At 42.4% G+C, this 27,981-nt stretch overlaps 1 protein-coding gene across 1 annotated transcript in view; it reads left to right on the forward strand.

Moving 5' to 3' along the window:
* Window positions 1-27,981, forward strand: part of SKAP2 (src kinase associated phosphoprotein 2) — a 172,805-nt gene that overhangs the window by 119,423 nt on the left and 25,401 nt on the right. Inside the window, exons 8-10 of the mRNA XM_075271460.1 lie at window positions 145-199; window positions 1,759-1,836; window positions 21,259-21,354. Coding sequence (XP_075127561.1) covers window positions 145-199; window positions 1,759-1,836; window positions 21,259-21,354 — 229 coding nt within the window. The remainder of the gene's footprint in view (window positions 1-144; window positions 200-1,758; window positions 1,837-21,258; window positions 21,355-27,981) is intronic.

Consider the following 27,981-nt stretch of genomic DNA (forward strand, 5'->3'; position numbering starts at 1 on the left):
AACTGTACATTATAAGAAGCATCCTTGCAAGAAAAGTATCAGTAGACACGTAAAGAATTTCTAATGTTTCCATAGAGAAGTGACATGAATGTTAGTGATTTTTGCTGGCAAATCATTTGCGTCTGTTTCTTCCTTTTTTTTTAGTTTGCTGCATCAACCCCCAAGGAGGCACAAGAGTGGATAAGTGCAATTCAGCAAGGTAAATGACGGAAGACCTGATTATAGTACGCTGTGTCCTATGAAATATATGGTATTGTTTTATAATAGAATACTCATACTGTAGGACAGTGGTTCCCAATCTGCAGTATACCTGGGGGTACACTCTGTGGGGGTGAGAATATTGTCTACTCCCGCAGTGGGTAAGGATGAATGCCCACACGTGGCCACTCGCCATCCTGTCTTAGTTGACTGTCCTAGCGGCAATTTTAGAAGCATAATGAGCCCCTCCATCAGTACTGCGGGTCTACTGTGTTGAGTGACTGCGTGAGTGTAAGTAACATTGTCAAAAAGAGGCATGTTTGACTCAAAAAATGTTTACACTCCTCTTTACATTGAAGCAGAACCCATCACATGATAGATCTCAGGTGTTGGGACCAACTTCCAAACTTCCACCACCACTTGCCTTATGGAGTTACAGGGTTACATAGTGGTGTCTGTCACTTAGATGGGAAGAAAAGTACTGCATGCTCTGCCATTTTTCCCATCAAATCAGTTGACTTTAGATTCACACTTGCGCTTGGTTTTTCTGTTCTTCAGGTCCGTCTGGGGACCCGAAAAATGAAAACTCAATCTGATTAAAAAGCAGTTAGCCCCAGAAACCCACAGACCCCATAAACTATAATGAGGTCTGCTGGGTTTCTGCACAGTTTCTGGCGAAAAAATGCTAAGAAAAGACCTGCTTGCAGGACTTTTCCCTCTGTATTTTTCAACTGGATTTAAGATTGGAATCCCCGAATGGAGTGAACTGGTGTGAACCCAGTCTGACGGAGGCTTCAGACAAAGCCTTATTTTGTTAACATTTGTAAATGGGGTTGAACTTCCATAAAGACAGATGGTTTCAAATTTTAAGGGGTCTTGAAAGAGGCTCTATGGTATCAGGCCCAATATAGTTTTAGTCTAAAGCCCCACGTTGCATTAAAGCTGCTTTTTCTGTTACAGATTTCGCTGCATTTTTTTGACTCAAAGCCAGGAGTGGACTGAGCAGAGGGGAGACGTCTAGGAGCTTTCTTCATATTCCCCATTCCTTTTGTAGTTACTCCAGGGTTTGGCTTAAACAAAATGCAGCAAAATATGCAAGAAAAAAACTGCCTTTCCACAATATGGGGCTATAGCCTAAAATTGTACTTCTTCCTTATGTCTGATATATACCCTTGTGTCTAGTCTTAGGACATCATTCAATGTTATGCTTTGGCCAAGGCTAAAGTGGCTTTAAAGTGGCCCACTGACTTTTTTCCCTTGTGGTAATAATCCATCCAAGCTAGCTTATTTCTACTGCTCCAGAGATCCATGAGAGGTTTCACGTAAATGTTCCTTCAGTACACCTGCTTGTGGACTTCTGCCATGTTGGGGACTAAGACTTTATAAGGGCAGAGTGAACTAAACTACATTTTCCATTGGCACAACCAACATATTGAACATAATATATAAGCTGTAATAAACAATACAGGAGTTGTCTCAGTTCATGTGGCGATGGATCCTGAATATGAGCACATTTGGAGAAGCCGTTCTTAATACAAGTCATGTTTCTTCTTCTTATAGATGGAGAAACGTATGATGATGTGTCGCAGCCAATCCCAACTGAGGATGATCATGAAGACATTTATGAAGAGCTTCCTGGTATAAATCCTAAGTATTATTATTATTACTACTATATTTATTACCTTTATGCCCCCATAATGCCTGTGCACATTTGTATGAATATAAATTTCTTTATATTTTATCTTATCTATATAAGGGATATTTCAAACTAGACCATTTTTGGCATAACCTCTACCCCCATTTTTGAGACATAGGAGTCATGACTAGAGATGAGCGAACACTAAAATGTTCGAGGTTCGAAATTCGATTCGAACAGCCGCTCACTGTTCGAGTGTTCGAATGGGTTTCGAGCCCCATTATAGTCTATGGGGAACATAAACTCGTTAAGGGGGAAACCCAAATTCGTGTCTGGAGGGTCACCAAGTCCACTATGACACCCCAGGAAATGATACCAACACCCTGGAATGACACTGGGACAGCAGGGGAAGCATGTCTGGGGGCATAAAAGTCACTTTATTTCATGGAAATCCCTGTCAGTTTGCGATTTTCGCAAGCTAACTTTTCCCCATAGAAATGCATTGGCCAGTGCTGATTGGCCAGAGTACGGAACTCGACCAATCAGCGCTGGCTCTGCTGGAGGAGGCGGAGTCTAAGATAGCTCCACACCAGTCTCCATTCAGGTCCGACCTTAGACTCCGCCTCCTCCGGCAGAGCCAGCGCTGATTGGCCGAAGGCTGGCCAATGCATTCCTATGCGAATGCAGACTTAGCAGTGCTGAGTCAGTTTTGCTCAACTACACATCTGATGCACACTCGGCACTGCTACATCAGATGTAGCAATCTGATGTAGCAGAGCCGAGGGTGCACTAGAACCCCTGTGCAAACTCAGTTCACGCTAATAGAATGCATTGGCCAGCGCTGATTGGCCAATGCATTCTATTAGCCCGATGAAGTAGAGCTGAATGTGTGTGCTAAGCACACACATTCAGCACTGCTTCATCAAGCCAATACAATGCATTAGCCAGTGCTGATTGGCCAGAGTACGGAATTCGGCCAATCAGCGCTGGCTCTGCTGGAGGAGGCGGAGTCTAAGATCGCTCCACACCAGTCTCCATTCAGGTCCGACCTTAGACTCCGCCTCCTCCGGCAGAGCCAGCGCTGATTGGCCGAAGGCTGGCCAATGCATTCCTATGCGAATGCAGACTTAGCAGTGCTGAGTCAGTTTTGCTCAACTACACATCTGATGCACACTCGGCACTGCTACATCAGATGTAGCAATCTGATGTAGCAGAGCCGAGGGTGCACTAGAACCCCTGTGCAAACTCAGTTCACGCTAATAGAATGCATTGGCCAGCGCTGATTGGCCAATGCATTCTATTAGCCCGATGAAGTAGAGCTGAATGTGTGTGCTAAGCACACACATTCAGCACTGCTTCATCAAGCCAATACAATGCATTAGCCAGTGCTGATTGGCCAGAGTACGGAATTCGGCCAATCAGCGCTGGCCAATGCATTCTATTAGCCCGATGAAGTAGAGCTGAATGTGTGTGCTAAGCACACACATTCAGCACTGCTTCATCAAGCCAATACAATGCATTAGCCAGTGCTGATTGGCCAGAGTACGGAATTCGGCCAATCAGCGCTGGCTCTGCTGGAGGAGGCGGAGTCTAAGGTCGGACCTGAATGGAGACTGGTGTGGAGCGATCTTAGACTCCGCCTCCTCCAGCAGAGCCAGCGCTGATTGGCCGAATTCCGTACTCTGGCCAATCAGCACTGGCTAATGCATTGTATTGGCGTGATGAAGCAGTGCTGAATGTGTGTGCTTAGCACACACATTCAGCTCTACTTCATCGGGCTAATAGAATGCATTGGCCAATCAGCGCTGGCCAATGCATTCTATTAGCGTGAACTGAGTTTGCACAGGGGTTCTAGTGCACCCTCGGCTCTGCTACATCAGATTGCTACATCTGATGTAGCAGTGCCGAGTGTGCATCAGATGTGTAGTTGAGCAAAACTGACTCAGCACTGCTAAGTCTCTGCATTCGCATAGGAATGCATTGGCCAGCCTTCGGCCAATCAGCGCTGGCTCTGCCGGAGGAGGCGGAGTCTAAGGTCGGACCTGAATGGAGACTGGTGTGGAGCGATCTTAGACTCCGCCTCCTCCAGCAGAGCCAGCGCTGATTGGTCGAGTTCCGTACTCTGGCCAATCAGCGCTGGCCAATGCATTCTATTAGCCCGATGAAGTAGAGCTGAATGTGTGTGCTTAGCACACACATTCAGCTCTACTTCATCAGGCTAATAGAATACATTGGCCAATCAGCGCTGGCCAATGCATTCTATTAGCTTGATGAAGCAGAGTGTGCACAAGGGTTCAAGCGCACCCTCGGCTCTGATGTAGCAGAGCTGAGGGTGCACAAGGGTTCAAGTGCACCCTCGGCTCTCCTACATCAGAGCCGAGGGTGCGCTTGAACCCTTGTGCAGCCTCGGCTCTGCTACATCAGAGCCGAGGGTGCGCTTGAACCCTTGTGCACACTCTGCTTCATCAAGCTAATAGAATGCATTGGCCAGCACTGATTGGCCAGAGTACGGAATTCGGCCAATCAGCGCTGGCCAATGCATCCCTATGGGAAAAAGTTTATCTCACAAAAATCACAATTACACACCCGATAGAGCCCCAAAAAGTTATTTTTAATAACATTCCCCCCTAAATAAAGGTTATCCCTAGCTATCCCTGCCTGTACAGCTATCCCTGTCTCATAGTCACAAAGTTCACATTCTCATATGACCCGGATTTGAAATCCACTATTCGTCTAAAATGGAGGTCACCTGATTTCGGCAGCCAATGACTTTTTCCAATTTTTTTCAATGCCCCCAGTGTCGTAGTTCCTGTCCCACCTCCCCTGCGCTGTTATTGGTGCAAAAAAGGCGCCAGGGAAGGTGGGAGGGGAATCGAATTTTGGCGCACTTTACCACGTGGTGTTCGATTCGATTCGAACATGGCGAACACCCTGATATCCGATCGAACATGTGTTCGATAGAACACTGTTCGCTCATCTCTAGTCATGACATACCCATCAAGTAGCTTCTACCATTGACTTCAATGTGCTAAAGCCTCCCCACTAGAGATGAGCGAACACTGTTCGGATCAGCCGTTCCGAACAGCACGCTCCCATAGAAATGAATGGAAGCACCTGGCACGGCGACCGGCCGCCAGCAAAGTGTACGTGCCAGGTGCTTCCATTCATTTCTATGGGAGCGTGCTGTTCGGAACGGCTGATCCGAACAGTGTTCGCTCATCTCTACCCCCCCACTGCTAAAAACCACAGTGGATCGCAGCATTTATTTTACACAACGTGTGGCCTGGATTAGTCAGAATCTCATTCACTTTTTTGGTTATGTAAAATGTAACATTTTTTTTATCTGCTGCGTTTCCAAAATGGTCAAAAATGCATTGTGGCGCCTTAGCTTCGAGGGGTTTTTCTATAATCCTCATTCACCAACCATTCCTAAGTAGGTGAGAAATGTCCAATCAAATGGACCCCCACAAGTCACTAGAATGGCCATCATTCCTCCACGCTACATGACTGCAAATTAGGCATACACTTTATACAAGAATACAAACATAAAGATGATGGAGACCTTGAATTGGCATATATGGGTGTCTCTTGTATCTAGCAAAAACTAAAACAATGTCCATCTTGCTTGTGGATTTCTCCTTATTAAATTTTCCTGCAACTGTAAGTGTAACCAATAGTCATGGTAGTAATCTGGAAATGACAATACCGTAATTTACTATCTACAAGAATAAAAGGTCTCAGAATTGACACCGCTTTCCCCTGAAATTTGCTTGCTGCAAGTGTTTACTTGGCGGCACATAACAATACTGATTCTAGATAATGGCACAAATAGAGCCATTATAATGAAAAGGATCGGTCCTTATGGGAATTCTCTGCTTCTTACCTACTCTAATTTAATGACTTCCATGAACTAGTGTATTTGTCATCTTTTGCTAGGACTAAAGCTTTCCTGGAAATATCATACATTAAAGGGCAACACTTGTCCTACAATTTCAGTACATCAGCCAGAAGTAAACTCAGCCATCATGGTCTAGTACACTCATCTATTGCAATGTGCTTTTCTCTACAGAAACTCGACCAGAATAAAAATTGAGAGAAAGAAAAAGGTTAATGCAGGGCATGTACTTTATTTTTTTTTTCTAGCAAGGCACAGTATTAATGCCCATGAAGTACTCTTCTAGGGTACTTTTACACTTGCCATTTTAAGACTAAGGCCACACAATGCAAGTTCATATCAGGTTAGCCGTGGCGAAATTGCTGGCAATTAACCCGCTGCAAAGTATTATACATGTCAGTCATTGCTGTGTGATCCACTGCGGATTATCTATGTTGCAATGAGGAGGTTGAAACCCAGATTAGCCATAAAAGAAACCCCCTATGTAATCTGCAGCACAAACCAGACGATTTTGGTTGTTTTTTGCTGTCGGCTGGTCTGCTGTGGGATGTTCGCTATGATCCTGCAGCGTGTGGCTTTAGGCTAAGACCCCATGGGACGTCCCGCAGCAAAAAAGCACTGCGGGAAAAACCGCAACTCGTCACAGTTCTTCCTACAGCGCTTTAAACAGAAAGTTTGGAGTTTTCCTCCGCGGAATTTTTTCAATAATTATACCTATTGGGAAACCAGAGGCGTTACCATAGGTCTAAATGACATGCTGCAATTTCCAAAACTGCATTGGTTTAGGAAATCGCAGCATGTCCGCACTGTGGTTTTTCCTGCAAAGTGGGCATGGGATTTGCTACACTTTGTATGCAAAAATGGAAAAGCAGTGAAAACGCAAGCGATTTTGCTGTTTTGTTTTAGCTACATTTGGCCAAAGCCTCAAACAAATGTTGTAAGGCAATGTCAGAAGTGTCTTATAAAGGGTGGGGAAGTTTATAGGACAATATCTACTTTGTTTTTAACCATCCCCTTGCTTTGGCTTCAAAAACTGCTTATAAAACACATTCACAACACCCATAAGGGAAACTACATTAAAGAAAACTTGAGTGGTGAGAGATCACCATTCCCATTTAATAAAAACTATGCTATAGATACATATTTATTGACTTATTACTAGATCTCGACGTCAGTTGAAGTACATATATATATATATATATATATATATATATATATATATATATATATACTGTATATAATATCTGTGTAATCTGGTTTTTGCAGATTTTAACTAGAAGTCTTGGTTTTGGTGCAGCAGATGGTAGCTTAGTTTAACACTCGCCACCTAGTGGCATAAATGTATAATGAAGTGTGATGGAAATGTCAGTTGACAAGCTGGCATCAGCAACATCTGTAAATAATCAAGGCAACAAAAACATACAAGTAAAGGTCATGTTATCTTTTTAGGAATGTGCCAAATACTGAGCCTAAAGAAAGCTGCAATTCCATACTGTACCTCCATGTACACAGACAAACTAAAATTGTTACTATGTTACTAACGGAACGCAACAAACTCTGCAACCAAAAACACAGTTTTCAGCAATGTGTGGCCTCAGCCTGAGGCCAGGGTCCCACGGGATGTAAACGCCGTGACTTGCCCGCAGCGGAGACGCTGCAGGAAAAATCGCGGCGTTGTACAGTGCAGGCAAAGTGGATGAGATTCATGCGAATCCCATACCCACTTTGCGGAAAAGATCGCAGTGCGGACACGCAGCTGTTGCGGTTTTGCAAATAGCAGCATGTCAATTATATCTACGCAGCTTTCCCTTAGATATAATGGGAAGAGAAAGTCCGCGGAGGAAAACTCTGTGAACTTTCTCTTCAAAGCGCTGTGGAAAGAACCGCAATGCGATCACGCAGCGGTTCTTCACGCAGCGCTTTATTGCTGTATTTACGACCCATGGGGCCTTAGCCTTAGGAGGTTTTCTCATTTAGGAGAATGCTGAGTGCGGGAATTTACTGAAGGTATTAAGTGGTGGTGCAGAGAGTGCCGACATATCTGGTATGTGCAACTAAATGTATTCCTTCTGCCGCTGCACACGGATCTTAGATATGATGTTCTAGCAACCATGTAAGGATGTATAACATTGCATTATTTTTTTCAATACATTTCAGGAGAAGTTTTTAAAATACATATGGGTGTACAACTTTTACAGACTTGTCCTTATCAATCCTTTATTTGGATCATTCATTTCTGAGGTGTAGGAAGTCACATTATAGACTGTCTGCACAGCTTACCCCTCGTTCACATCTGTGTTTGTTTGGTAATCCGCATGAGTACCCCTCTGAAGGGAATACCAAACGCATTGTCAAGCGGTGTGCAGTGAAAGCACAAGGACCCCATAGATTATAATGTACTTCGTGATCTACTGTCATGTCTGCATAATTCTTTAATTATTACAATTATATTCTATGGGGTCCGTGTGCTTTCACTGCACACCGCTTGCCAAAGCGTTTGGTATTACGATGGGGGGGGTCCCCATCCGGACTCCCCAAACGGATTACCAAATGCAGATGTGAACAAGGGGTTAGTTAGGCAGGACTTAAAAGAGTGTGTCCTTTATCAGGCCTTTATGTCCTCTCTAAAATGAATATATTTTTTTCCCCCACAGTAAATATCACAAATGCATACATACATATACAGTATGTGTATATATATAAAAAAGGTTACAACTTTTACTACTGCATTTGCAAACTAGATGCAAATCCTCAGGAATATGGCGACTTCTGATCAACATATAAAAAATAAAATGGCAGCACTCCAGCAGATGTAATAGCCAGTGAGTCTTTATTCCAAGGTGATGTTTCAGTCCCACCCCTGTGAATAATTTGACACATAGATGAATTATGTTTTAATTGTACAAAAGTAGTATAAAAGAGCAAAAACAATATAACTTTGGTTTCACCATAAAACATTATTACACTACACCGATATTGTATGAACTTTTTAAAAAACAATAGTGAATATTATTGTTTTTTCCTACTGCCCAACCCAAAGAGTGATAGAATGTATGAAACACAATCTATGTATCAAAATGGTACTTTAAAAAAAACAAAAAAAACCCCATCTCACAAAATACACTTGTAGATCCCCATTTTTCGTGATCATTGAGATCCAGGAGTTAAACTCCATCAGACGTTTATCCTGTATCTTGTGGAGAGGGATGACATTTTCTTAGTTACTTATAACACACCTTTTACGGATAAAATATAAGTCACTAAGGGGTTAAATCACATCAATAATATATAAACTCTACATAGTTGGGAGGGCTTTTTATGTTTATGGCTTTCATTGGTAAGATCAATTGTTTGCCAGGAGTCTTGAAAACAGGCCCATGTTGATCTCCTGATCATTTAATAGGGGTTATCTTTGATAAGACAGTCTTTTCATTGGAATTTTCTAAAATTCTTTGAGAATCTGTCCTCAATGACAAGGACATGGATATTCAAGTTCTGATTTTTTAATGCATTTTCTGCAATAGTGTTTCTTTAAGAGAATCAAAAACCACTTAAAGAGGACCTTTCACCACTTTTGGGCACATGCAGTGTTATATACTGCTGGAAAGCTGACAGTACGCTGAATTCAGCGCACTGTCGGCTTTCCCGATCTGTGCCCGGTGTAAAGAGCTTACGGTGCCGGTACCGTAGTGCTCTATGGTCAGAAGGGCGTTTCTGACCATTAGCCAGAGACGTCCTTCTGCCTCGCGGCGCCAATCACGCTGTGCTGTGGAGCGGGGAGGAACTCCCCCCTCCCGCTCCTGATAATGCTCGTCTATGGACGAGCTGTGTGAGCAGAGGGAGGGGGCGTTCCTCCCCGCTCCACAGTACAGCGCGATAGGCGCCGCGAGGCAGAAGGACGTCTCTGGCTAATGGTCAGAAACGCCCTTCTGACCATAGAGCACTACGGTACCGGCACCGTAAGCTCTTTACACCGGGCACAGATCGGGAAAGCCGACAGTGCGCTGAATTCAGCGCACTGTCAGCTTTCCAGTGGTATATAACACTGCATGTGCCCAAAAGTGGTGAAAGGTCCTCTTTAAACACCTTAATTAATGATCAACGACATAGTGTGCAATATGAGTCACAAGGAGATCTATAGAGAGGGCTCAAGAGCTAAGCCCGTTTCATGAAAGGTCGGTACCAGCTGTATAATAAACATGGCACCAACCACTAACAGCCACAAATGGTGCCAGCCCAGTTTTTAGCCCTTTAGATGACATCGTCATTTGCAATTACAGCATTGCAAAAACATTGGCACCATGATGCTACCATTTTGGAACAGCGATTATTTTTTTTCCATGAACAACATTCTACTCACCAGACCCCCTTACACCCAAAATAACTAGTGGCTGCAAGTGCCAATGGTGGACAGGTTCTCACACACAGACCTGAGTCACTCTTGTCAAAGGCATCTCCCTTTCCCTTTCCATTGTATCAGTGATCCACTGCAGCCAAGTGTAGCAGTTGGCTGCCCCTTGTGACCTGAAGCAGCCACAACAGAGTGATGCCAGCAGGACTAGCTGATCTGTGAGAGCCCAGCACTGGGGTAGTCAACCCTTACTGTTGTGGAGAACTATCTCACTAGTGATACTCTTGTACAGATAGCTCACTTAAAGTCAATGTCCGAATCTTTTGGGGGTTCAATTCTTTTGGGGGTCTCTGCTTTCTTTTTGGAATGTCCACCTTCCTTGATTAAGCGTCTACTGTATCAGTTCTGCTGTATTATACTTACGTTTTTTACATGTATAGCTGTCTGGACACTTATTTTTTTTTTAATGAACTGTAACTAGGGCTTATTTTGGGGTAGGGCTTATAGCAGGGGTGTTCACATTTTTTTCAGCATGTGAGCTACTTATAAAATGACCAAGTCAAAAGATCTACTACCCACTTCTTGTGGGCGGGGCCTGTGGGCGGATCCCGGAGAGGTAAGTAACATTGTTTATTATGTTCTCTCACCTTCCTGGGGCTCCGATTATTATACTCGGGGGTCTGAAAAGACCCTCGAATATAATAATAGCGTTAGTGGGATCGCGGCCTGGCCCGGGCCTATTCACTACTGCTGCCACGGCCTATATTACAAGGGGAAGCGGGGGCGGCAGTGAACAGGTCAGGGGAGGTTGGTAAATAGACCACTACCTGATGGGAATACTCCAGCAGGTAGCGGCCTATTATAAAACAAACATAAAGTTCTCATACTTACCGACCTCGATGATGCTTCTGCTGCTCCCGCTGCCGCCACCGCATCCTTTTCTCCTGGCAGACGTCTGCGTATCAGCGTAGGTGCCGTGATAACGCCGCCTATGCTGAAACGTAGACGTCTGAACCAGCGCAAGCAGAGCGGCAGCTCTCTCTGCACTGGTTCAAACAAACTAAAAGTAAAAAAAAAATAAAATAAAAAATGTCACCCATACGTCCTTTGCGATCGACCGGTAGATCGCGATCGACGTTTTGGGCACCCCTGGCTTATAGCATACCCCAAAAGCCTGAAAAATCACAGTAGGGCTTATTTTCGGGTTATGTCTTATTTTCGGGGAGAAACACAGTATCCAAAAAGTTATGGGTCTTATGACCCTTGGAATGTGAGGAGGAATAAGCAGAAACATAAAACCAAAAATTGGCCTGCAAAATAGCGCCGCGTATACGGTATCGGCTCCCATTGAAAACAATGGGAGCGTATACGGCCCGCAAAACCTCCCGCGGCATCTACGTGGCACATTACGTGCCAAAAGACAAAAGAGAATACCATAGCTCACTGTCATGTCATTCCTAAAAAGAAAATAAGGGGGTTATTCCTAATGTAAGACATGGCAAATGACAGTATTTGTTGTTCTATCTTATCGCCTTAATAAACCTCTTGACCCCTGGGCTCCAGAGCTTATGGAGAGAGCAGTGAAAACACAAAAAAGCAGCTTGTTAGTTTTCTGTGTTTGGTTGCCTCCTAGTCCTATCTGTCCGCGGGTCAGCCATGCAATAAGTGCAGAAAATCTTTTCTCTAAACAATTTGTAAGCGATTGTGCGATAGAAAGAAACATGTGGGAGCCAGACTTTTCCTGTACGAGCTGCCAAAATGTTGGATTTCCTATTTGTAAAGTGTAGTACAGTAAGGAGACTGTCCCTCTTTGGTCGTGTCCTGGAAATGACATTCTCAGGCATACGTCTCATCTGGGCCAAGTTTATATCAGTCTACAATAACCGCAGTTCCCTAAATTTCCTTGTCTCTGTGTACAGAAGAGGCTGCATTCTGAAATGAAGCACAGCTTGTAAATACTTCACATTTTTCTGCTATTTGGAGGATGAAGCAGCCGGCTCTGTTCTATATCAGTATGTCATTCAGCAAAAATATACAAAAATAAGTTAAACTCGCATTATTTATGTCATGATCATTTCTAAAACTCACAAGCTGTATGGTCGTAATACATTTTATTACAGGCACGTAATGATTCATCAGGGATAAAGTACAGAGCTTCTAAAACCCCATAGAAATCTAAATCATGTTCAGCATTTGCAGAAGGACTACCAAGCGGAAGATTCATGGATTTTGGTTACATTTCGGAACTAAAATTACTACATCTTGGATCCCTGCGTGAATGTTATAGTTTATCTTCATGTGACATCCATTATATAAGAAGGTTAATTCTAATTATGGGGCCTACATTCTGTGTGTTCTCACATATGCTATAAAGATAGTGTTGGACTGGACCACCAGAATCTATAACCAGGGGGGTCCAGTCTATAACACAATAAGGGTCCAGCAGAAGACACCAAACTTGAAATGGTACTATGACCTTCTACCCAGTGGCGGAACTAGGAATGGCAGAGTCCCGTGGCGAACTTTTGAAATGGGCAGAGACGGCCGTGAACAGAGCTACCATGTTTCCCTGAAAATAAGACAGTGTCTTATATTAAATTGTCACCCTAAATATAGGACCTGTCTTATTTTTGGGGGACGTCTTATTACAACCGGCAGTCATGACGGCACTTCCTTAGCGGAGCTCCGGCATGACTGCCGGTTGTAGGTAGTGTAGGGGAGGGGGGGAAGGTATCATACTTACCTTCCGGTAGTGGTGGGCAGGGCTTAGCGGAGCTTTCGTGGGCGGGGTTTACGAGCCTCACTTCACTGACACAGCAGCCGTGCTTTGTGCTCCGTGTGCACAGGAAAGCCAGCTGCTGCCACTTCTGCATGCCGGCTGCTGCCACTGGGATGAGCAGGGAGAGCTCATTCTACAACAGCAGAGACTTTGCTGTGCACACAGAGCACAGAGCATGGCATCCAGCCGGCTGCTGTGTCAGTGAAAGGGGATTGCTAAGCCCCGCCCATGAAAGCTCTGCTCAGCCCCGCCCACAAAACCCCGCCCACCACTGCTAGGCTTGCCTTATTTTCGGGATTGCCTTATATTAGGAAATTCAACAGAAACCCCCCGCATGCCTTACTTTCGGGGGGTGTCCTACTTTCGGGGAAACATGGTAGGATCAGTAATTAAATAGAGCCCCTTACCTGATGGAGTTACTCCAGCAGGTAATGGGCTATTGAAAAAAAATAAAAAAAATCTTTAGCAGTAGTGGCCGCCGCTGAGCCCCCTAATGTCCCGGGCTCTTTGGCAGCTTCTACCACTACTATCCCGGTAGTTTCTACCTAGGGTTTGTTGATGTCAGGGTGGGCCTAAGGGACCTTAATCTGACATTGCATACAGTGACTATACAAGGGTCGCTGATAAGTCTTAGTTAAAAAAAAATAAAAAAAAATCAATCTCTGGGGTTGAAAACATGAAGTTAAAAAAACCTTTTTTTCTAACTAATATATTTTTTATGATATCTTTAACAGTTTAAGTTCATAGAAAAAAACCTATTTAGCATGCTGCATTTTTTACTTTTTACATAGAAAAAAATTAAACAACAAAAGCTACAAATAAAAATACTGTATGTGTAATGAAATTCATATGGTGAGTAAAGAAGTCTATGGAGAACTAACCATTTAATTATATGGGGTTCACACATTCCAAATGACTGGACCTGTCCAAACTTTACAGCTATATGTTTGTACGGTATAAGTATAAAACCAGCTGAAGAAAAACATGTCAATAAAATGTATGCTGTCCCTTTTAAAACAACAACAAAGAATAAACATAAAATAAAACAGCATACATTAGGCATATAGCTACAATGAGGCTTATCTGTATTTATAGATTTCTTATTCGATCTCTTCCTTTGTGTTCTGCTACCATTCCCATGATGTCTTGGCACATGTGCAGCTAGAGCTAGTACCATCTCTCCCTGCTGGGAGTACAATGTGATTTTTATCCCCTCTATATTCTCCTGAATAATTTAAGATTATTATAAGTGTATGAAGGGAACTATCTGATCATTATCAGTATCTATGATAAGCATTTTTATTCCACCTCCCCTATGGAGAGCCATGCAATCTCACAATACAGAAGCTGCTTAAGCCTGATATTGGTGACACATAGAACTCCATAAACTCGAGTTGAAAGATGTGTCCCTAAACCCTGATTCACACTATTCTTAGGTAATGGCCCCGCTCCGATATACAGAGAACTGGTGAGAGACTCGTACATGGAATATTGTAATAGGAGTTTTCACAGGAGTTTCCTTGTCAAGGAATACAACGTATTGATATTTCTCTGTTTTGAACAATTTACTTACAGTTGTGTCTGACGTGTTATCTTTTCATATTTACACCAATGTGATCCCTAAAGCAATTTTAAAGTTTTTTCCCACAGCCCACATCTCGTCTGAATAATAGAAATGTATCAAGGATAATGGAACATTTAAGAATATTTCTACAAGTAGGCAGAGGAATACAGGCATTGGCGATTCACTTATTCCAATGACTCTCTATTCCAGGGGTCAGCAACCTTTGGCACTCCAGCTGCTGTGAAACTACAACTCCCAACATGCTCCATTCACTTCCATGGGAGTTCTAAGAACATCAGAGAAAGTATGCATGCTGGGAGTTGTAGTTTTACAACAGCTGAAGGTTGCCTACCCCTACTCTATTCCACAAGGGGTAATGATTTTTACTTGGCTCAGGTATGCTATTGTACTTTTAATACTGTCTTGCTTTAAAATACTATTAGATAGATAAGCATAAGGTTAGTTCCTACAAGTTGCAGCTACATGTAGTGATGCCTAAGAGTGAACATGAAAAATAGAGACCGTGCAACACCTTACTGGAATTAAATATTTAGTTAGTGGACATTACAGGATGTAAGAATATATAGGAAACACCATCCTATCCTTCTTGTTCTAAATAGGTACACTTAAACCAAGCTATCTGCCGAGAAATCTTAATCCCGGCTATTCATGATGTAGATCTAGTGTTTATTATACAAATCTGTACAGGCCAAATATTAATAAATCTTAACTTTAGAATTGTAATTGTGGCATTTTCACATATTTTTCACTGTTTAGGGTCACAAAACTGAGATATACTGTAAGTCCCAGGCTTTTCCTGATTAAAGTCTATTTAATTTGAGTATGCATACCATAAAATTGTATATATACATAATTCTGAGGCTCAGTTCACATCTGCACCGGAGTCTCTGAATGACGGAGATCCGTGCACTGGGGTGAACCTAGCCTGGGTAATTGTCCATTTGTTGTTGTAAGATGCTAAAGAGTTGCACCAGGGTCGGACTGAGGTGTCCAGGGCCCACCAGTGGAATTGTTTCTAGGGACCCACTGCCAGGACCCTGCAGATCAGCGGTACCGAGACAGGGCCGTTAAAGGTAATAACATGTTGGGAGCCATGCTGCTCACGCACTATACCATGTGCACTACATATACCTACTGTTACAGTCTGTATAGCAAGTGAACAGTATGGCTCCTAGAAATGTTACCATTACCCGTAGCTGATCTGCAGAGGTCCTGGCTGTTATATCATCGCAGATGTAATATTGATGGCCTATCCTAAGGACAGACCATCAATATTAGAAAGAGGGATAAATCCTTTAAAGTGGTTGTCCAGGAATTGGAGCAACTCATGTGGTGGGCGGGAGGTAAAATAAAAAACAAATAAATAAAAAAGAATACTCATCTGTCCCCGGCGCTCCGTTGTCCGCCAGTAGTGTCCATTCGGTCTGGCACCTCCTTGCTGATAGTCCTGCACCTCATGTGATTGCTGAGACCAATTAGGTACAGAATTTCCAGAAGTGAAGCCATGAGACCGAACAGACACAATGGCAAAATTACGAGCGCAAAATTACTCGGCATATACGCTCGTAACTCCCATTGAAATCAATGTGATCTTTTTGAGCGCGCAAACTCTGACACGCCGTATATGTGCCAGATTGCGCTCCACTTTACTACGTGTGAACGCAGCCTATGGGGTCCGCGTACTTTCACTGCACACTGCTTGCTAATGCGTTTGGTTATCCATTCTGGGGGGAGGGGGTTCCCATGCAGACTCCCCGAACAGATCACCAAACGCACATGTGAACCAGGCCTTATACATATATGCACCATTCTCTGGTGACATGATGTACATCTATATGATCACTGCAACTCCGCAGTGATATCTGCATGACATGACACCAGTGGTTGGCCATGCCATGTGGAAGTGTGGGTCTGTCAGTAAATAAAGACTGTCAGGGACCACCAGAGCAATGGTGCTGGAGCAGCAGGGGGAATGAACAGTTGGGTACCAGTTCACATCTCCATCTGTCTCTGCAAGCATGACTTTTTCATCAGGCGATGTGAGAGCAAAAACAGGCAATGGATAGCTAACAGACCCCATTTTAGTCAGTGGGGTCTTTCAAGATTTGTTCCTGGTCGGATCTGTATTAATGTCTATCCCACTCTTCTGTTCAAACAGTACAATAAAAGAATGGATGGAAACAGTGTGAGTGTGTAAGCACCCTTCTAATGTTTGTTTTAGCAGATCCTCTGCTGTCAGACAATTATTAAATTCCGGACAACCCATTTAAATGATTATCTGAGATTAGCAAAAGTGGATTTTTTTCCCCCAAGAAACAGTGCCATTCCGATCCATGGTCTATGTCAGGTATTGTAGCCCAACTCCATTTACTTGCAAGTGATTTCATTGAATTAACTGATAAATGACCAGAGTGCTAAAAGCTCCATTAAATATCCTCCTATCACTACCAAGCCCCATGTTATAAATGGTGCTCTCCAGTGACCTTTCTGTGTAGAGATAAAGCAGGTTGTGATGCCTCTGTGGATTGAAGATTCTTGTGAGAGATAAGCTTTACATTCAACTCCTTCAACAGTTTTCTTGTATGCGGCAGCAATATTGTAACATAAGATATGCTTAACATTGTATATAGAGCCCTGTATACAGTACTTTCTAATAAAATATCTGTGATAGGGATACAGTATCTCAGTTCATTAGGCACATAATAGGGTCTATACAACATCTTAGAGGTTGTGCAGCTTTGTACTAGGTAACTTTATGGCCATCATGTACTTCTATACAAATTCCATCTGTGGCATATATAGTAATAAGAGATGAGCAAGTGGTATTTGATCGAGTAGGTATTCGATCGAATACTACGGTATTCGAAATATTCGTACTCGATCAAATACTACTAGCTATTCACACTAAGGATTCGATTCAGAACCAGCGTTGATTGGCCGAATGCTATACAGTGTATAGTATTCAGCCAATCAACGCTGGTTCTGCAGCAGGCTCGTCCTTGCTAGTTGGGAGAGCTGGCAGCTTGCGTTTATGCGGGAGCTGACTTTTTCTCATAGGAATGAATTGACCAGCATTGATTAGCCAGTGTACAGCATTCGGCCAATCAATGCTGGTTCTGGCGGAGGCTCGTCTGTGAGGAGGCGGAGTCTAAGATCGGACCACAGCAGTCTCCATTGTGGTCCGATCTTAGACTCCGCCTCCTCTAACAGAATGCCTGTCAGCGTTACCCTGACAGGCAAGAAACATTGCTTGTAAACTAATATAGTGAATTATCTAATCAAAATAAATTGCAGGATAAGTATAATAAAACTTAAAATAAAGGGACTGATTTATTAGGACGGACATATATTACCAGTCTAAAAGAATGGCCATGCTGGGGTAAGATGTTCTAAAATTATTACCTTTTAATAATATTGTGATATTGTTAGGGAATAGCAGACGATAATTCCCCAGAAGCTGCTGGTGAACCCTGGAGGGAGGGGCACAAGAGACAGTGAGCCCTAAGCTGAAGCCCCCCGCTTTCCCTTCCTATTGCCAGACCCTATTCTAGGTAATAGGCGACAACCACGAAGACAGTCCCTCCCTGAATACGTGAAACACAAAACGCAGACAAGACGAACAACAACAAAGGGAGGTCAGGTAGCCAGGGTTCGGTAACGGAAGAGCGATGCAGTGCCAAATCAGAGTCCAAAAGAATGATCAGTAGGGAAGCCAGAGGTCAAGAATAGAATACAAGTAATTAAACAGCAAAAGAACCAGCAAGCAAGAGGCAATAACCAGCACAGTGTGACTGTGAGCCAAGACTAAATAGGGGAGGAAGAACCCGCCCTGAACCTGATAGGAAGGAAAGCTGTCAATCACAGGCAAGACAAAATCAAACACTTAACGGACAGAGGCAACATTGGCAGAAGACGGGTGTGGTGCAAATGCAATCACAGAACTAGAGCTGAGTTCACACAGTGTGACTAAAAACTTTAAGCAGATTATGAAACTGCACACGCCTCCTGCACCGCAGCACGCGAGCAGAGGGTGGCGCAGAGGCCCGAACAGGCAGAAATGTTACAGATATCTCTTGTGGTCTGAGCTCAGGCAGTTATTAGCTGGTATAGATTTCAACTTCCTAAAACTGGCATGACTAGGAACGTGCTAGGGACTATATAGAGAGCAGCCAGAGGAGGAAGGAGACTAACCAGTAGTGATATGGTGCAGGGAGGAGTAAAAGAAATAGGGTAACGTCACACGCCACAAAATAAGGAGGAATCAGGTGGACTTTTGCCTCAAATTCCTTTCCACTTTCTAGCCTTCCACACTTCTGCAATGCCTTTTACTCACTAATCAGTCTTGCGTAGATTGAGAAGGACACTTATTTTTTCCCTGCTTCGATCTCTGCATCTTCAGAGGTGCTAAGGGGAACACGGAGAAGCAAAAAGATAGCATAGTACATTGTTTGTATGGAACGTGCAAAAAAGCAGTCAACACTATTTTTGGACTTTGTATATGACTTTGATTAGAGGGATAATCCCATGATATCTTCCATGTTTGGGACTGCATACAGTATATGGCAGTGATGGGTTGTATTCACAGTATCGAGCTGTGTACTCCACCTGTCATGGGTCCATTGTCTCAGAAGCTCATCCGTCCGGTGGGTTTTGTGGGCCGTGTGTGTTTGGAATAATAAGTTCATTTACAGACAAGTTCCACATTGCAGCTGAGAGGCATGTAAATACAAGCTGCTTATTTGTAAGAATCTTCCAGATTTTCGCTATGATTTCCATGGTAACTATCTAATGAAAGCCCCACAGCCATCTGTGCAGTTTGATAGATCATTTTACATGGCAGAACTGGTTTTGTTTAATGTTAAAAAAGAGCATAGAGAGCCACATCCTCATAGATACATATGTACACACATAAATCCATAGCACCCTCATACTATCATTTATTATTATAAAACTACTTAATGTCTTTGTGCCTACACGAGGCTGTGTAATTCAATGGAAATGAGCTATTGATCCAGGTCTAAATCTAATGCATTTTATCGTTATTGTATTGAAACCCCCCCCCCCCATCTATTATGTCATATATGGCACGTTCCTTTTGCACATGTTACCATCAAAGTTGAAAAAATAATGTTTTGTAATATTTGGTAGATGTTGCAGAAATCTGCAAAGATGTGAAAAAGATATTTACAGCATTAGCAAATTGTATCATTGTTGCATAGCTCACAAGAGCAGTCACAATATGGCTGACTATATACAGTATGTGACATACATGTTGGTCAACAACTACCCCTTTGTCAGCTGTATACACACGTGGACAAAATTGTTGCTACCCCTCGTTTAATGAAAGAAAAACTCACAATGGTCATAGAAATAACTTGAATCTGACAAAAGTAATAATAACCAAATTACATGTTGACAAGCCATAAAGCTTCTGGGAGAATGTCCTATGGACAGATGAGATCAAACTTTTTGGCAAGGCACATATCAGCTCTATGTTCACAGATGGAAAAATGAAGTATATCTTGAAAAGAACACTGTCCCTACTGTCAAACATGGAGGAGGCTCTGTTATGTTCTGGGGCTGCTTTGCTGCATCTGGCACAGGGTGTCTTGAATCTGTGCAGGGTACAATGAAATCTCAAGACTATCAATGGATTTTTATTATTTAATAGAGTTGCCGAGCGGCCCATAAACATGAAAAGACATTATTCGCTTCTCTCCAGGGAGCTCCTTTCATCTGTATACAGGTCTTCTGGCTGACGTTGCCAGTGATGTCCCGTATGTGCTAGCAGACCGCTGTAGTCAGTCACCTGCAGTGGTCACCTGGCACAAACAGCTGACAATTGTGAGATGTCGCTGGAAACAGAGGCTTGGGAAGTGGTGAGCAATGAATTTTTATATGTATGGCCCAAATAATAAAAAAACTGGAGAAACCATTTTCTACACCTCATATATTTGTTACATTAGAATGACTTTGAAACCATTTTTTACTTTTTAATATCTGTAAATTATTTGGATTTTCTTGTATCTTGAATGTGGATATTTTTGGATATATGTCATCATATTAATACTTTGGTGTAACTTTAATGTAGCTCTCAGTAAGATAATAGACATCCCATTGCTATTTTTTAACTATTTCATTTTCATAGACATTAAAATACATAATATCTACCGGTACTTTTTAATAGGTGTTCATCCTCTGTATAGTGTTACAGGATATATAAATACTTATTAATAACAGAAGACAAAGGCTCTCGTCTTCAATCTATGCAATGCATGGCGATGCTGTACAATAATAGATCCGTTCCTGTGTTGAGCGCCTACCTGTGTCTGGCACGCTGTAAGGTATTGAAGGACTATCACAATTATCAACAGTCTATTGATCCTAAGTGACCGGAGACGTTGCCTCCTTGAGGCCACCTGAAAGGACTTTGTGGTTTCCATTTTTGAAAGTTGTCAATCTCGCTGACAATTTCATGAGGAAGGCCAAAGATTGATGGGACAAGGGAGGCCAACCAATCTGTCACCAGGAGAGGAACAGATTAAGTCATATTGGCAGGCTGTTGTGAAAATGTTTGCATTGCAGCTGTTGGTACTTTTACCTGTTGTCTTGGCCACTTCCCCTCCTTTGTATAGATCGCTGCAGAGGAAGCAATGTATTGAGCTCCACCGACAATAACCGAACAACACTTAGCTATTGTTCCATCAATGGGCTGTGATGACTTTGTGTTTAGTTTGTACATTTTATTGACTAGCATTATATGTGTCTGACAATGAGAGGATCACACATTTCAGAATCTGTGTTTGTGTTTCAGAGGACAGCGAACCTGTGAATGTACCTGAGATACCAAAGCCATTGAAGACACCCATAAGCTTGGTTCCTTCAAACCCGACTCCTCCAAGTGCTCCAGGTGATTACAATGTAGCGATAACTTATCTAGCTTTAATTTATTCACGTCCGTAAAAGTTGTCTGTTCTGGATGTTGTGTGGCAGCTAAGCTACTTGCATCCATTTAGGATTCACAAAACACACTTGAGGAGGATTTCTAAAGTAAGCCGGTTTATACAAGGCATTCCTTCCTGAATTACTTTGTAATGACTCAATTAGCTTTCATTTCTGCACAAAGGAGATTTACTTGCATAAATTAGCTTATCATCATTGAGGAAGTGTCACCGCTAAAGGACAGTTTATAGATACAACATGCAGTCCCTGTCACACCTATGAGAATGTAATATAGACATCTGTGTATACTTTGTGCTTGAACAGAACAGACTTCTGCCATTCAGAGGCTGACAGGGGACAACAAGTAACCCAGGGGACTGGCAATGTAGACGTTTGTGAAAAGGTCAACTTGACACAGGCTCTGACAATCGACCCACAGTTCTGTCTTCTTTGATAAAAATCAGATAAACCTAAGACCACTAATTGATCTGCAGCCTGGTTAAATGTTGGCCATGCATATCTTCATTGCATATGATTATAGCAAAAAGCAATCGAATAGGAGAAAAGAAAGGCCCAACACTACAGCAGATGCATGGAAATTAGAGGAGGACACAAGTCTGGAGGCAAGGAAGTTCGGTTAGAGCATTCCGCCGTAGTCTGATACTATAGTGTTAATGGCCGAATGTATCCTTAAATGGAAAATTTAGACATATTTCAACATTGGGTAAGCTCTTGGATTTATGTAATTTTCAGGTCTGCCACTAGACTAAGGATGATCATACACCTTACATAGCTGTTGGCCAAACGCTCAACTGACATCTATTCCTTCTTCATACCCATTCATGCAAAAATTACATGTGTTCTCCATAGGGAGAAGTGAATAAGCCATTGTCAAATATATCTGACCCCTGTCAACTAGGACAGTCAGGACATCCCCATACATATTAGGCAGTAGGCTGGTACTGCAGAATTCAACACATTCATAGAACATTTGCCTAATACATATGACCAACGTAAAGATGTCAACCAAAAGCTTGTACACATCTAACTCTAGTAACACCCCCACATACCTTCAGTTCACCAAGTATGCATGTGTTCTGTAAGAGGAGTATGAAGAAAGCTTCAGGCGGGCATGCCTAGCACTGGCTTATCTTCTCAAGAACAAATAGATTGGGTATGTTGAAATCCAACATGCCCAACCCTTCACTACCACTTCATATGCTTTTGAGGCCCCTATACACATTAGATGGCTAGCGATACACATATGTATGACCAGATCTAGAGTGAATTGTCTACAGCTATTCTGAAGAGGAACTCCAGTTGACTGTCTTGGAGATCTGGTTTACATGTCTGTCAACATAGTATATGTAAAAGATAAAAAGAAAATGTTATACTTATCTAGTGAAACTCTTGAAGTGTCTGAGCTGACAGTAGTCTTGTCCTCAGCTTTATCATGTAAGGTACAAATGATGTCACCAGACTGCCTACTGCACAGTGAAATACAGTCCTATGAAAAAGTTTGGGCACCCCTATTAATCTTAATCATTTTTTGTTCTAAATATTTTGGTGTTTGCAACAGCCATTTCAGTTTGATATATCTAATAACTGATGGACACAGTAATATTTCAGGATTGAAATGAGGTTTATTGTACTAACAGAAAATGTGCAATATGCATTAAACCAAATTTTGACCGATGCAAAAGTATGGGCACCCTTATCATTTTATTGATTTGAATTCCCCTAACTACTTTTTACTGACTTACTGAAGCACAAAATTGGTTTTGTAACCTCAGTGAGCTTTGAACTTCATAGCCAGATGTATCCAATCATAAGAAAAGGTATTTAAGGTGGCCAATTGCAAGTTGATCTCCTATTTGAATCTCCTCTGAAGAGTGGCATCATGGGCTACTCAAAACAACTCTCAAATGATCTGAAAACAAAGATTGTTCAACATAGTTGTTCAGGGGAAGGATACAAAAAGTTGTCTCAGAGATTTAACCTGTCAGTTTCCACTGTGAGGAACATAGTAAGGAAATGGAAGACCACAGGGACAGTTCTTGTTAAGCCCAGAAGTGGCAGGCCAAGAAAAATATCAGAAAGGCAGAGAAGAAGAATGGTGAGAACAGTCAAGGACAATCCACAGACCACCTCCAAAGAGCTGCAGCATCATCTTGCTGCAGATGGTGTCACTGTGCATCGGTCAACTATACAGCGCACTTTGCACAAATAGAAGCTGTATGGGAGAGTGATGAGAAAGAAGCCGTTTCTGCACGTACGCCACAAATAGAGTTGCCTGAGGTATGAAAAAGCACATTTGGACAAGGCAGCTTCATTTTGGAAACAAAAATTGAGTTGTTTGGTTATAAAAAAAAGGCGTTATGCATGGCGTCCAAAAAGAAACAGCATTCCAAGAAAAACACATGCTACCCACTGTAAAATTTGGTGGAGGTTCCATCATGCTTTGGGGCTGTGTGGCCAATGCCGGCATCGGGAATCTTGTTAAAGTTGAGAGTCGCATGGATTCCACTCAGTATCAGCAGATTCTTGAGAATAATGTTCAAGAATCAGGGACGAAGTTGAAGTTACGCCGGCGATGGATATTTCAGCAAGACAATGATCCAAAACACCGCTCCAAATCCTCAGGCATTCATGCAGAGGAACAATTACAATGTTCTGGAATGGCCATCCCAGTCCCCAGACCTGAATATCATTGAACATCTGTGGGATGATTTGAAGCGGGCTGTCCATGCTCGGCGACCATCTAACTTAACTGAACTTGAATTGTTTGTCCAAAATACCTTTATCCAGGATCCAGGAACTGATTAAAAGCTACAGGAAGCGACTAGAGGCTGTTATCTTTGCAAAAGGAGGATCTACTAAATATTAATGTCACTTTTCTGTTGAGGTGCCCATACTTTTGCACCGGTCAAATTTTGGTTTAATGCATATTGCACATTTTCTGTTAGTACAATAAACCTCATTTCAATCCTGAAATATTACTGTGTCCATCAGTTATTAGATATATCAAACTGAAATGGCTGTTATAAACACCAAAATATTTAGAACTAAAAATGATTAAGATTAATAGGGGTGCCCAAACTTTTTCATAGGACTGTAGATGTGGTGACATCTGATAATAGTAAGATAGTAGCATGCTCTATGGGGGTGTTTTTAGTCTACTACTTCACCTGTACATCCTATGTACAGAAAAGGTATTCTGCCATCTGTTAGAAATGAAATGTCAGGGATCTACAAAGCCAGAAGCATAACTTAAGGGGGTGCAGAGGGTGCAATTGCACCAGAGCCCAGGAGCCTTATGGGGCCCATAAACACTGGCATCAGTATTGAGATTGCAGCGTCCATTTGGCCCATAAACCAAAGAGACCCGCAGATTACCCTAACCACACTAAGGTTGATTAAACTCCTTAGAACCCATAACCATCACTATCAAGAATTCGCTGTAGGGACGAGGTAGGGGGCCCAGATGAAAGATTGCGCCAGAGGTCACAAGGCTTTAGTTACACCACTGCACAAAGCTACTATAGTGATGCCATTCCACTACTACCCAACCCCAGTCTTTCCTAGCTTCCAAATGATTTGATTTTAATAAAATCGTAAAATTTAGAGAAATTAGATTGTAAATTCTACCATGGCCAATTGTAATATTATTAATAGAGATGAGCGAGTAGTGTTCGATCGAGTAGGTTTTCGATCGAATACTACGGTATTCGAGATACTCGTACTGGATGGAACACTACTAGCTGTTCGAAGTTTAATGTTCGATGCAGAACCAGCGTTGATTGGCAGAATGCTATACATTCTGTCAATCAACGCTGGTTCTTCTCTTACCTTTAGAAGTCTTCTCCGCGCTTCTTCCGGGTGGAATTCACTCTGCCTAGGCATCCGGCCTAGGCAGAGCCGACTGCGCATGCGCGGGCATGCACGCACATACACGCGCATGCGCAGTCGGCTCTGCTCAGGCGTCGGGCCTGGGCAGAGCCGCACGCTCATGTGCAGTCGGCTCTGCCTAGGCCGGATGCCTAGGCAGAGTGAATTCCACCCGGAAGAGGACACGGGACCCTGCGCCGGGAGAAGACTTCAAGCAGAATCCAGCCCGACCGTCACTCGTGGACTTGGTAAGTATGATTTTATCGAATGTTGCCTACCCCTGAAATGAGCATTTCCCCCCATAGACTATAATGGGGCTCGAAATCCGTTCGAACAGTCGAACAGTGTGCAGCTGTTCGAATCGGATTTCGAACCTCGGACACTTTAGTGTTCGCTCATCTCTAATTATTAACAAATAGTAACAATGGAAACAAATAGTAGTACAGATTTGATATTACTATTACTATACGTCATGCAAGGCTTTTGAAACTTTCCGACTAAGAACAATATATATTTCTGAACTCAAGGGCATTGTACTTTTAATAATACAGACAGATTACACAATCCAGGACAGCAGAAGATGTGTTTCTTATCAGGATTTAGCACCTCTGCAAAAGCAAAGGCATGGTGGCCCTATCTTTACTGTGTCCTGTAAGGAAATGTAGTCTGGGTCGCCCTCTCAGCTGTACGTGCCATATACATCACTCCTCTCCTGCTGTCAGGACAAGGGTGGACATGGAGACCATGATCAGGAAGTTCCTTTTCATTCTTTTCCTCGTGTGACATGTGGACAGGAAACAAAAGGCTGATTTCAGGGCCCGCACAGGAAAGCAGAAACAGGTTACCAGGAGTGTTTGGGCTCGCTTTGTGTTTTGCAGAAAGGAAGTAAGCACATCATACTATATGTCACCATTACAAGGCACTAAAAATGTCTATAAAAACTTGTGTGAAAACCAACACTTGCTGTGAGTTCTGCTTTCTGCTCAGTGCAAAGTCACTTTTCAATCTATTCTCGGAACATGCCATAGACCGCAGTCTTCAACCTATATTATCAAGTGCCTTTACTGTAGGGTGACATACTCTAATATACTACAATACATTATGGTATTCAGATGTCTACATCAGGGCTTCTCAAACTTTTTCTCCTGGAATTCCCCAGCCAAGACATGGTGATAACTAGGCCTCACCATTGGTTACACTATACGCCAAATTATATATTATCTCAATTCATCTTGCAATTGTAAGGTATGTTGCCAAACCAGAGACTGATGTAGCCAGAGAATAGGCCAACGTAGCATATGATCATTATTTTTGAAACAACATTCCCAGCTGTACCTCACAAATAACTGGGGGACCTCTTATGTTATGTCCACATAGAATTGTTATATAGATTTTAGTACATATTCCACACTGAGATCAATGTCCCAAAGCATCCATATGGGATATTAATTTAATACTGCAGATTTAAAAACCATGCCAATGATATATTATGTATTTACTATGTCGAAATCATTGCGTGTTGCCACACAAAGCAACTCAATGGCAAATAAAGTAATTCTGGAACAGAGTTTTGGCTAGATCCTATTAATACAATCTAAAAAATGCCGTAACTATTGTACAGCCTTGACTATGTTGTGACTTTGGATAATACAATGCAGATATGTATTATATTGAGCTTGGCCAACATTTCTGTGCCACATGCCTTGGTAGACTTAAACCACTAATATGGCGGACACAGCTAAACATTGCAAAATTGGGTGCAGCATGCACAATATATCAGTAGGCAAAATATTATTCAAAATAACAGTTAGGACCACATTTTCCATGAGGCCAGATGAGTTGTGATTTTTATGACGGGGCACTATTTTAATTTTTGCCTCAGGCAGCAGAAAAGCTAGATTGGCCCTTGTCAATAGACAACAATTATGTGCTGAGAATTTACATTCCCAAATGAATAATTTTGCTAATAAAACTAATAAATACTAACTGTTGAAACAAATTAAAGAGAAAATAGTAATGTATGTTTATGGAAGAAAATGTATATATAATACTGAATACAAGACAATGTATACATCTTACTGGCTACAGGAAATGTATATATAATACTGGATGTAGCAAATGGATAGATAATGCTGGATGCAGAACATATACAGTATATATGTATAGGTTTCTATTCTTCAGACTTTCCAAACTGAAACTTGAATGCAGATGTGAACTGGGCCTTAGAATCAGCAGTTACTAACACTGAATACCCATGTCTGAGGGACCCAAGCTTTGTGCCATCCACAGAACTCCCAGCTCACACCATAATAGCCCTGATACTGAAGATTCTGTCCCACCAATGACACAGCCCACATTTCCACTTATGGAATAGCCTTGCATGTGTCATGTCCTCTAGGGTCAGGGGATAATCGTACACATCAGGGAGAGTGTGTGCCTACATAGGTAGTACGGAGACTTACAAGTCATTCCTACTCCGCTAGGCATGACTTGTAAGTCTCTGTACTGCCTATGTAGGCACACACTCTCCCTGATGTGTACGATTATCCCCTGACCCTGGTCTATAGTCTCTCACTCTGCCAAATCAGTATCCCTGCGCTATGCTGAGGAGGCCCAATAGGCCGAAACAGCGCTGTCCATAACTGGGAATCTGTTCCTTTTGGAATAGAAATACTAATTTGGCAATTAAATCCGCATCATGATAATA

Source organism: Leptodactylus fuscus, chromosome 4 (genome assembly GCF_031893055.1).
Source record: "Leptodactylus fuscus isolate aLepFus1 chromosome 4, aLepFus1.hap2, whole genome shotgun sequence".
NCBI lineage: Eukaryota > Metazoa > Chordata > Amphibia > Anura > Leptodactylidae > Leptodactylus > Leptodactylus fuscus.